Genomic DNA, 12,477 nt, shown 5'->3' on the forward strand with positions numbered 1-12,477 from the left:
TGGCTGAACAAGTGGCGTATGAATGTAATGGAATACTGTTGTGCTGTGAGAAACGATGAACAGGAAGACTTCAGAGACGCCTGGAAGGACATATATGAACTGATGCTGAGTGAAAGAAGCAGAACCAGGAGAACTTTGTACACAGCAACAACCACAGTGTGGGAGGAATTTTTCTATTAGACTTAGGACTTCATTGAAATGCAAGGACTTAAATAATTCCCAATGATCTCTTAAGGCAAAATATCTTCCACATCCGGGGAAAGAACTATGGAATTGGATCGCAGATAGAAGCGGATCATTTTCTTTTGAATTATGTTTTGGTTTTATGCATTTTTCCATTCAGTTAATTCTTCTGTGGAACATGACTAAAGTGAAAACGTATTTAATAGGAATGTATGTGTAGAACCTATATAAAATTGTATGCTGACTCGGGGAGGATGTGAGGTGGTAGGGGGAAAGTGGGGGAGGGAGGGGAAAAAAATCTAAGATATGAAAGTGATTGTAGAACAGTGAAAACAAATAAAATAATTTTTGAAAAGAATAGAGAGGTTAGGTTTGGAGATATAGATTTGGGAGTCATTTGCATAAAGGTTGTAAGTGAAGTAACAGGAGTGAAAAAGATTATCTAAAAAGAGATTATGGAGAAGTAAAGAAAAGTCCAGTGACAGAAGTTTACTTAAGTTCTCTTTTTTGCCCCTCATTAATCTCAGTGTCTGGGTCAGTATTCTAGTTTTTCATTCACAATGACTATTCTAGGCTTTCTAGAACTTCTCTCTTCAAACCTCTCAGAGTACCCCTTCCTCTCATCCACTCAGCTAAGTTTCTCTCTGAATATGAATTCCTCAGGGAGATCCTTCTTCCCTCCCCTCATATCTTCTGACCTGTTGGTATAATCCCCCCAATATTACTTTATTTTAATCTCTAATAAATAAACGGTCCTCCTTAAGAAGACCAAATGCTAAAAAAAAAAAACAACCAAAAAAACCCCAACAGAAATAAGATGGGCATCCAGAAAAGAGAACCATGAATGGCCAGAATGGCTTCATTGCCTTTTTAAGCATGACTGGCAGATGAGGGCAATATTGGCTCTTTACCAAACCTTTGCATAAGTTCTCTCCATAGTTGCAAACAAGGTGATAATACATGTTTGTTCACTTATTCCAGTTGTGTTCCAACTCTTTGTGGCCCTATTTGGGGTTTTCTTGGCAAAAATACTGGATTGAATTGCCATTTCCTTCTCCAGCTCAGTTTACAGATGAGGCAAACAGGGTGAAGTGACTTGCCCAGGGTCACATAGCTAGTCAATCCAAGGTTGGATTTGAACTCAGGTCTTCCTGATTCCAGGCCCAGTGCTCTATCCACTGAGCCACCTAGCTGCTGATTGTACAGGTCGACAGACGCAGAACTAGTATGGCTGGCCAAAGTGAAAGAGAAATTGTTGATTTTTCATTGTCAGCATGGCAGATCTCTAGATTAGCCCAACAGTCTGTGCTTGATCCTGTGCTTTTTATTTCAATCAGTGACTTGGAAAAATAGCCACATGCTCCGCAGGTCTGCCAATGACACAAAACTGGGACAGAGATCTGGGATCCAATGAGGTCTCGACACTAGAGCATTAGGTTGAATTGAATAAAGTTAGAGAGCAAGTACTAGAAAACACCTGGGCTTTTTAGTGGCCTTGAAGCCCAGTGTGAACCTGCTGTTGTGCTAGTCAGAGAGACAGTTTGAGGCTATACTGAGAAGCACAGCCTCCAGGGAAAGGCCATTGTGTGCTGCTCTCTCCAGCCCTCTTCCAGAGCGTCTGTTCATTTCTGTGCACTTTGGGGAAGCCCGTTGGGATGATGGAGGGCCTTGTGCTCATGTCATCAGAGGACTGGCTTTAGGAAGTAGGCATGTTTGGCCTAGAAAAGAGGAGATGGGAGTTGGGGTGGGTGGAATCTCTTTGAAGGGAAATCAAGCGGAAGATGCAAATGGAATGTTTGTGTATGAGCTCTGAGAGCCCCCGAGGAGCAGGAAGTAGAGATTGTAGAGGAGGTCAGGAAAGCCTTCCTAACAATGGGAACTGTCCCACAGTGGGACTGGCTGCCTGGTTGGGGAACATTTGTTGGTAGTACTTTTTGTGGATTGGGTGGCCCTGGAAGCCCCTCCAGCTAATTTCAGGACCCCTTTTCATTTCTGTGCCCAAAAGAATTTGCAGTTTATTGGTCAACTTCGTGGTGGTGTTTGGTCTCTAAACTTAGCTTGTGAATTCAGCCTCTGAAGATAAAGCTGATTGAATAGAATTGAATTCTATTGAATAGAAGCCAGCGTCCTGCAGTCTGCCAGCAGAGTCATCGAGAATCCAGGGTCATCCCCACATTTCACTGAAGCATAAGAGTAGGATTTTAGTAGATGTTGAATATTCTTATATGTGTCCAAATTCTAGGTCTGGTCAGTCCAGATACGAGAGCAGTCATAGGATGTAACAAGTCAGAAGGTATTTTGTCTCCAGGTGATATTTTGCAGGACAAAAAGTCCAGGAGCAGAATTCGCACTCTCTCTCACACTCATGCATGCACGCACACACGCACACATCTACATCTTTGGGTGCAAGTGAGCCAAGCACATTGCCTGCTTAATTTGGTTCTGTGTTTGTAAGACTGAATTCCCTAGAGGCCAAACAGAAATCCTTAGGGCAGAGGTGCCCAGATTTTCTCTTTTTGGTCTTGATATCCTTCAATTTGCACTAAACTTTCACAGCTTCTCTTCAGTCTGTAAGGGAACGCTAGAGCCTAGCACCCTCCTGCAGATGAGTGGGACCTGGTCATTTATCACTTTCCCCAGAGCCTCTTACCAAGCTTCTCGGCCCCGGTGGTCACCAGCCTGCACTTGGGAAACCCCTGCCATTGGAGGAGTTCACCAGCCAGTTTGAAGCCCCTTCTTTATTCCCTTAGATCTTTTTTCTTACACATTGTCAAAGGTTAGCTGGCCAGGACATTGAAGCTCTGATGCCCGGGCCTGTCTTGTCAATTCTTATTTGGCATCTTAGCTCCTGGGACAGTCTGAAGGTCTTTTGAGTATTTATGTTATGATTGGGAAGGGAAGATTATTTCCCAAAATACCCTAAAGGAGAGAAATCCCATTATCGTTCCTTACCCCATTTATAATAGGATTATGCTACACTTGAATAACAAAGTAGAAGGACTGACCTCCAGGCTTCAGGATAATTAATGCAGTCTTGTGATCCTTGCACACAGAACGTACACAAAGAATTTCTGAGTATGGAAGGAATTTTAGAAGACAGTCCCCAACCCACCTCTGAAAAAAAATCCTTTACAAGGTAATCCTGAAGCTGTTGTAAAACAGTGAAGAGTGAACCCAGTCTTGAAGCAGCCCCCTGAGCCTCAGGACAGCTCTACGCCTGAAGTCAAGCCTCAGTCTGCCCGTGCCTCTTCTACCCAGTGCTCCTGGTTCTGACCTCTGGCCCGCGGAACAAGACTAACCCTCCAGAAGCTGGATGTGTGTGCCTGGGAGAACCTCTTGCACAGGCTATGCTGCCTGTGCCTGCCCTAATTCTCCTATGGTCCCTCACCATCCTTGTTGCTCTTTTTAAGTGTGATATCCAAGAGTCCAGCCATGGTTGGCTTGGGGCAGAAAACCACAGGACTGACTGCCATCCTGGATCTCTTGGGCTCTGTGCTCAAGCTTATAGTCTCTTTCTCCACTCTCAATGTTATTATTCATGAAGAGAAAAATGAGCAGAGTGGGTATCTTTGCTGTGATAGAATGGTTGTCAGTTCGGAATTTCTTGTAAGATTGTTCAGTTCGGGTCCATTAGGTATTTGAAGATGAATTTGCATGTTGGAGGAAGAAGATAAGCATAGACAGTTGTGGCCAGTTCAGGGTTGCCACGGATCCGTGGTTTAGGAGCAAGCCCGGTTTGGAATTCAGGCTCAGCAGCCCACTCTGGGAATGATGCTTGGACCTCAGGAAATGAAGAGGACTGGAGTAGATGGCAATGTCTAAATGAAAATTCAAGCACTGTGCTGTTTATGCAAAAACTCCTAATGAGAAAAAACAAACAAGTACACCAATAAGTAAATGGAAAATATATATCGAATGGGAGTTGGTGATGGAGGCAGAGAGAATTTGTGGGTCAGGAAAGGTCTTGTGTAGCAGTGGCACTTGACCTCATAAAGGACAGTTTTAATTCTGGGATCCTTTGAAACTAGATGGAAGGTGTCTCTAGGCTAGTCAGAGTATGGGTACCCCAGCAGTTTCTGGGTTATTTGGTGTTTTGCCTGGAGAGAAGTATGGGAGTGGGGAGGGGGTAGGGTGAATATTATTGGTGGCTTTTCCTTCTTTTGCACCTTGCTATCTGCTCTGCCGCTGAACTCCTCTTTCCCTTATCTCCCCTAATTAGAAAGTCAGCTGGAGGGCAGGAATCCTCTGGTTTATCTCTGTCCCCAGTGCTACCCTCAGTTCTGGGCAAATTGTGAGCACTTAGTAAGTCCTTTTTCATTCATTCATTCAGCATCTATGCATTTCTCTGATGGCATGGTCTTCTTTGGCAAAGAAGGATGAAGACAGTCCTGTGAGCAGACACAACTGACTGAATGGGGACCCAGCTAGCTGGGTCACTTAACAACTCCTGTCCTGTCTTCTTCCCCTCCCCTTTCTTCTCCTCTCCAAAGGATGGTAAATTTGAATGGCCAAAAGATGCCCACTTAACTTAGGTTTTACTGGCCCCTCTCCGCCCCACCCCACCCCACCCCACCCTCTTCCAAAACCTACTGAACTCTGAAACTGGGATGCCAATGGCCCCCTGCCTAAGGGCTCCTCTTGACCCTCCTAGCTTTAGAGTGATTATCAATAGAAACTGTTGCTGTTTCCCTTCCAGCCTGATGTCTTTCTTTTTCTTGACCCCATTAAAGGGGCCAAGCCCTGGCTACTTCTTAAGCAGGCCTATTCAATGAATGGCCATTGCCTCACTCTAAGTGAGTACCTGCTAAGACCTTGGCCTAAAGGGTCCAACGTCTCCCAGTGCAGACTGGGTCATCTCCAGTCCTGAGGAATATCTGGTCACTGGATTCAGATGGCTCTGGAGGAGAAGTGAGGCTGGTGACCTGCACAGCCCTCCCTCAAAACAAAGTCAAGTGCAAATCTTGTCATTATTTCTCTGATGGCATGGTCTTCTTTGGCAATGAAGGATGGACACAATGCAAGGAAAAATAATTAATATTTAGAGTCCTCTCAAAGTGGAATGGATTGCCTTGGAGCATAGTGGTTTTGCTACAGATGACATGCCAATTAGAGTATTTTGGAACAGGTGATGGGTTTGACTAGATAAATTCACAGAGATTTTTCAGGTACAAAATGCTGTATGAATTGAGTAAATCTGTAGTTTTTTAATGTGTAAAATACAGGGTATCCTGAAAGTGTTATATAGTTTTAAAGCTTAAAGTTTTGTTTTTTAAAGAGCACTAAGACTTGGGACATCCTCTATAATAATTGAGTGGATAGATTTGCCTCACCAGGAACTTAAAATCCAAGTAGATAGATGTGTTTCAAGTTTATTCTTTGACCTGAAATTTACATGTGCCAAATAATTTGTTTTCTGACCAGTGTACATATTTTCAAGTGAATGAGACCTGACTGACCAGTAAATAGACTGAGGGAGAAAGTAGTGTTAGAAACACGCTTGACACTAATATGGTATCAAGGAAAATTTATTACAGCTGAGTTCAGGGGAATTGAACACTTGGGCCAAAGTGGACCCCACCTTCTTTTCAGGAGGAGGAAGCACTGAATACAGAAGCGAGATGAGCTATATACTGTTAGTTCAAGACAGATCCTCCCACCAGGAGATGAGTTGGTCCATTCTCCATTAGGTCACCATCTTCACACGCTCATTAGTAACCCCTCCTTAGTGTGATTTCCCCCTCCCAAACATGCTTTAACATAGGACCCATGATCAGAAAATGGAGGGATAATTTTATGCGGGGGTACGTATGCTTATAAGCATGAAGTTCACTAAGCAAGCACAGTGAAGAAAAGCCTTTTCCTGGTAATTCTAGGTCATTTTTCTTGGCTAGTTCCAGCCAGCTGTAGATTTAGTTCCTTTATCAAAAACTTTGTAATTTTTTGAAGACCGCTGTCTGTCCTTTGGTTGAGTCCACATGCAGTCTACTGGCCTTCTTATTATGGGACTTATTCTCAGTGACTTCATCAATTAACAATAACTTACTGTGGAAACTTAATTTTTGCTGTCTCTCACAATACCTTAATTTTTTTTACTTCTAAAAATTACTAGCAAACACTAAAATAAGTGTTTTGTCTCTCTCCCTTTTTGCACACCCCTTCTTTCCCTCTCTTCCTCCCACACCCATATTAGAACAGGAAAAGGGTTCCTGAAACTAAGAACCTGTCCTGACTTTTAAATATATAATAAATTCAATAGAGAACTTTTCAAGTTGTCCTGCCTATCTGATTCTTTCTGTCCTTTTGTCCTCTTCTGTGCATTTAGAAAGAAATGTTCCACTGACCCTTTTTTCTTTTCTTTTGGCTGCTTTATGTTTAACTCTCCTCTTTCCCATCCTCCTCCATTCGAGGGGAAAAATATTAATGAATATGAATAGTCAAAGCAATTTCCCACATATTCCCACATTTGCTGTGTTTAAAAAAGGTATGTTTTAATTTTATGTCTTCTGTACATGCTCTCTCAGGGAGCAGAGAGTGTTGCAAGCAGCTGTTATTGACTGTTGTTTGGGACAAGTGTAATGGTCAGGTGCATGTACCTTAAAGGCTCTTTGGTCTCTGAGAGACATTGGAAAAGAAGTCCTCGTGGTCAGACTGGATTGTCCATCACCCCCATGGCTGCGTCTGAGAACCCTGGTTTCCTTCGACTATCTTCTTCTACATTCCATTTATTTTTTTCTGGCTTTCACAGCCACTTGTGTCTTCCTCCCCTTCCTCTCCTCAGGCTATATGTATGTCCTGGCTATGGAGCACTGGCCTCTCTAAGGAATGGAAGTAAGGGCCTGGTGGGCAAGAACTTATTTTACTTCCCTGTATGCCCAGCACCAAACGTAGTAGATACTTTCTAAATTATCGAATTGGGCAAGCCCAGTGTTCTTCATGTGTAGAAAATAGGGGCAGAAGGATCCATAAAAATCCCTATGTGTACTGATTGTATGCAGAAGATTGTTTACTACTAAAACTTTAAACATAAGAAGCTTCATTAAAACATGTTAACTATTGAGTACTTTGGGGGGGGGGGGGGCAGTGTTCCTAAGTCATAAGAAAATTTTCATTCCAGGAAAATCCTTGCTAAAAAAATCAAGACGCCGTTCTACCATTGGAGCCAGAGGTTCTCCTGAAACAAATCTTCTCATCAGATATGTTGCTCAGCAAAGGAACTTGAGAAATGCAAGTGACTCTCCTTTGGTGGAAGCTTCTCCTTCGATGCAGGTATGTGTCGTTGGGTTTGTAATGTCAATTGCCTCCATTTTGTTGTCTTCTTTTGCACATTCTAGTTGTGGGCAGAGACCTTTTTTTCCTGTCCTGCACCTTCCCTAATGTATATTGTGTACTTGGTTGGCCTTCAGTAAGTCCGTTTGTGTAAATGTGGCATCCTTCATTCAGCAGTTCTCTGCTGATATCCAGAAAAGTATGTAATGATTGCCACATATGGGCAAGATGATGGAGTATGTCCTACACAGATTCTCAGTGGAAGGAATAGGGACCCATTGGTGCTTCCTGTTTTTTTTGTCTAGGCTATAAGTTCATCCGTGGCAAGGACTGTTTGTTGGCCTTAGCTCTTCTTGTGTCCAGTGTTTGGCACTGTTGTGCTGGGCACATCTTGACCCTGAATAAATGCTTGTTGATTTTTAGAACTGTTCACCTCTCCTGAATGCTTCTAAGTCTCAATGGCACATGAGCCCACCTGCAGTGAGAAGCACCATGGCATCCCTACTACCCACAGAGAATCCCCTCTTCCATTGGGAATCTGTGGAGGATATACTCCATGATGCTGTCTATATGTGATAATCATTATGTGCTTTTCTGGTTGTCAGCAGAGAATTGTTGAATGAGATGTCACATTTGTTTGTGTAAACACTACGATATGTGCCCATGAGTTCAGTACAAAATAGATATAAAGTAACTGTAAGATAATGGAAGGGGAGCAGTAGCATCTGGGGGTGCTGGGAAATGTCTGACCTTTGAAGAGAGCCACGCATCCTACCAACAAGAAAGGAGATTAACGGCATGAAGGTGGGAGAGAAAATGGAAAAAGGGGTATAGAATGAAGGGAATGGAAAAGGAGTAACACGTGGGTAGACCGGAACTGGGGTCTTTGAATTTGTTTGCTATCCTCTGTATTTTATACCTGTAAGAGCATAGAGAGAATAAGTACCTGGCTTTGCCACAGAGCCAGAGGGATTTGTGGCAAAAAAGGGACAGGGAGCATCATCGTGATCAGAACTGCCTCGTTGGCGGGTCTTTGTGGCCATGTGGTGACTGGTTAAGGGGCAGGATGAAGACCAGGTAAGAAGCTATTGCAGTGGTTCAGAGGAAAAGTGATGAGTAGAGAGGATGAAGGAGAAATGGAAGCAATGTAAAGAGATCTGATTGGAGAAAGGAGTAGTGAGAGTGAGGAAATGGACTACTTGAGTCCCACTCATCTGGCAGGCAGCCCACTCAGCTTGGGATGCTGTCATTCCCTGAGTCTTGGGGACGTACTGCAAGGGACCCAGAGGCATTTATTAAATGGAAGAGACACCCTAGTTGGCCCTTGGGAAACTTCACATTCCTTCTGGGATCCTGGGATTGCTGTCCTCCAACATAAAAACTCTTTAATTTCATGTTTGATTTGAGAGCTTTTATTGATAGTGTATTTCCAGTCATTATTATACCTGTTAGATCATCCTTGGTAACCAGATAGAGAAAGCGAGTTAGGCAGAACTAACTGAACACATCCTCCTTATCTGCTGGCAGGTGCGGTATTCCATATCCATATTTCCTCACCTCTGCCAAGAAAGGAGAAAAGTACATTTTCTCCTCTCTTTGGAGACAAGTTTAGTCTTTCTAAGTACAATTTTCAGTTTTCATGATTTTTATTTTTGGTTCTTTGCATTTCTGTTTATTTTATGTGTGTGTGTGTATATACATATATTCTGAATTTTTACTTAGTTTAACTCTGTATTATTAATTCATAGAAAACTGTTATAATTTTCTTATTATTTCTCATGATACTATAATATTTTCTTACATTGATGTGTTACAGTTTGTTTAGCCATTACCTGACCAGTAGGCATGTCCTTGATTTCTAGAAGAGCCTGCAAAAAGTGCTGTTTGAATATGGGGGAGGTAGTTGTGAGCACTGCAGGGTCTCTGTGTCAAAGGTTGTGGGCATTTTTGTCACCGTGTAATTCTAAATTGCTTTCCAGAATGATTGGACCACCAGTAGCTATGTTAGTAGTGTTCCTTTCCCCCCCAACATCAGCTATTTGCCTACAACATACCTATAAACATACTCATGTCTTCCCCATCCTCAAAAAAAAAAGGTCCTCAATAAATCCCTGTCCCTGCTCCTATCCCTTTTATTAGTAAACTTCCTGAGAAGGCTGTCTATAATAAATGACTCCATTACCTTTCATCTCACTCTGTCTTTGCATTCTGGCTTCTGATGTCATTCAACCAAAAGTGCTCTCTCCAAATTTCCCGATGATCTCTTAATTGCCTTTTCTCAGTCCTCTTTCTGATTCCCTCTTCTTGCTTCTAATGACACTGTTCTCTTTCCCACTTCTCTTCTTACATGTCTAATGAGTCCTAGCACTCTGCTTGGCACATAATAGATATAGTAATAGATCATTCTTAGATCTACTTGTTCAGGTCTGACCTCCTGATCTCCAGTTTCATATCATCTTTTGCCTTTTAGACATCTCAAACTGAATATCCCATAAACAAACCGTGTCAAAAACTAACTCATTGTTTGCCTCCTAGACTTGCCCCTCTTCCTAACTTCCCTATTACTGATGGTGTCACCATTCTCCTAGTCATCTGGGCTGCAAATGTAGATATCATCCTTGACTCCTAATTCTCCCCACCACACCCCCCAACCCAATCTTTTGCCCATCAGTTTTACCTTTATAGCCTTTCTCGTATAGACCCACTTCTACCATCCTGGTGTAGGTCCCCATCACCTCATACTTAGACTGTTAGTACAACAGCCTGCTAGTTGGTCTTCCAGCCTCAAGTCCTTCCCCACTGTAGATCATTTTCCATTCAGCTGTTAAATTTATCTTCCAAAAACATAGGTCTGATCACCCCTCCTAGGCTCTCTCCCCATCAAGTAAAAACCTTGTGGTTTTCCGTTGATTCCAGGCTCAGATAGAACAAGCCTCTATAAGCAGACCCCTTCCTATTATTTCAGTCTTCTTAACACCTTAATCTCCTCCTTCACCTTCATGTACTCTAAGATCCAGTCACACCAACTTCCTTGTAGTTCTTCACACAGGATATTCCTATGTCTGGAATGCTCTGCCTCCTCATCTCTGCCTCTTGGCTTTCTTCAAGGCTCAACCAAAATCAAACTAAAAGGTTTTCCTTCATTTTAATGCCCTTCCTCCCCCAGCTCCAATGTCACCCCCAATTTGTCCTGTTATATATATCTTGTTTATACAGTGGTTTGCCTGTTTTTCCTCCCTTTAGGAGACTGAGCTCCTGTTGTTTAGGACTGTTTTTTGCCTGCCTTTGTATCCCAGCTTATAATACAGTGCCTGGCACACAGGTGGTACTTAATAAATGCTAGTCAGTTGGCCACTGGACTATTTCTATAACTATTTGGCAATGTGCAAGGTATAAGGTGAAACGTTAGAATCGAAAAGTCTATCATTTTGGTGTCAATGTTTTTTAATGACGTCATATGGCTGAAATTTGAAGCATTAATTTTTGGAGTACCAGATTATCCAATCAGTAAATGTTTATTAAGGGCCAGGGTGCCAAGCATTGTGCTAGGCTCTTGCCAATGAACCAGAAAGCAATGGAAAGACATATAGGCATAAGTACATTTCAGGATTTTGATAATGGGGATTTGTGTGCAAGCTTGTTTAAACACTGCCTTTTCCCCAATAACTGAAGTCAAGAATGACTCAAAAGGCCATGAAAACACATATATGCAACCTATCGTAAATGAAGAATTACTTAGTCACGGTGATAAAAGGTTATGATCAGAGAAGTCTATGACTGAGCCCCTAACATGGACTTGTCCTATGGGATAGTGCCCCACTGGTATTCTTGCTATGTGGAGAATGTGAGGAACACCCCCACCCTGCAATCCCAGTACCTGGGTTAAATTGCCTATGATCAATTTGAAAAAGAGTCTGGATGATAGTGGCACTGATACACAGGCAAGGTTAGGTTATATTCTGCATTTTTGAGGGGTGTCTGAGCCAGGAAACATCCAAAAACCAATGTAATGAGAGGAACTGCTCACATGTTACCCTGGAATGTTAAAAGTCTAAAGGAAAGAAAGTCTCCAGCCCTTGACTGGAGATCTTCTGCCATCCATCCTTGAGGTGAAACGAATAAAAATGCCTCAAGACAAAGAAATTGTGGGTAGGGTACAATCTGCCAGTGGACTCGAATCCCCACATTGAGGTGATCACTGACCTAGGGAGGCGTAGGAGGTACACAATTCTAGAATAGAATCTTGGAGGTAGTAAAGACCTTGGCAACCCACTGGATGTCTCAAGAGGCTTCTTATTCCCAAGCACCTTTGCTACTAGGAAGGTAGAAAAACTTGTTTGGAAAGAAAATGGGAAGAGCTCAGGCTTCTTAGTAAGGCCTTCAGAAGAGACATCACTAGTGTTATCGCTAGTGTTAAACAGCTCCTTTTTCAGTCTCTGGTTTCACAGTTTTGTTTGAAATGCTGTAAATTCGCAGAACATCAGGCTTTTATTTGTAGTCAAATATAGATTGAAAAGTACATTTCGAGATCAAAGATCAGAGTTTTGAAGTAGTCCTGTTTGTTCCCCTCCATTACTAAAAATCTTGACTGAATGTTGGCTTGTCCTTTTTTTTTTTGGTATTTAATCTATGTGTCATAAAGGTCTAGTTTGCATCATAAATGCTCATGCCCTTATTTGAATTTAAGATGTCCTCCTGACTTGGTTGCAGTGACTTTGCTTTATGAGCACAGTGCACTAAAAGTAAACTTCAGTGTGTGAACAGGTCCCCAACAAACATGGCATCCAGATCTTAACTGTCTGCTCTTCTTCCACTCTAGAACCTAATGGGAGGTAACTTGAAAGCTTAATAGAACTTCTTATTTGTGGTATTTGCTGTCACCGGAAAAATGCTTGCTGTTTGTTTAGTGTAGCCTTTGATAGAAATGGAAAATTAGAATAATTAAATTTTTTTCAAAAGAATAGAAATCAAGAAAATAAGGCTGGGGGGAATATTAGGAAAGTTAGTGCATTATAGAAGTTCACTTAT

The 12,477-nt window shown here is 42.2% G+C and overlaps 1 protein-coding gene across 3 annotated transcripts in view; it reads left to right on the plus strand.

Moving 5' to 3' along the window:
- Nucleotides 1-12,477, plus strand: part of CDCA2 (cell division cycle associated 2) — a 53,360-nt gene that overhangs the window by 10,583 nt on the left and 30,300 nt on the right. For all 3 annotated transcript variants that reach the window (XM_072637074.1, XM_072637080.1, XM_072637089.1), the window contains exon 4: nucleotides 7,298-7,449. In XM_072637074.1, the coding sequence (XP_072493175.1) occupies nucleotides 7,298-7,449 (152 nt within the window). The remainder of the gene's footprint in view (nucleotides 1-7,297; nucleotides 7,450-12,477) is intronic.

This window comes from Notamacropus eugenii, chromosome 1 (genome assembly GCF_028372415.1).
Source record: "Notamacropus eugenii isolate mMacEug1 chromosome 1, mMacEug1.pri_v2, whole genome shotgun sequence".
In the NCBI taxonomy this organism is placed as follows: domain Eukaryota; kingdom Metazoa; phylum Chordata; class Mammalia; order Diprotodontia; family Macropodidae; genus Notamacropus; species Notamacropus eugenii.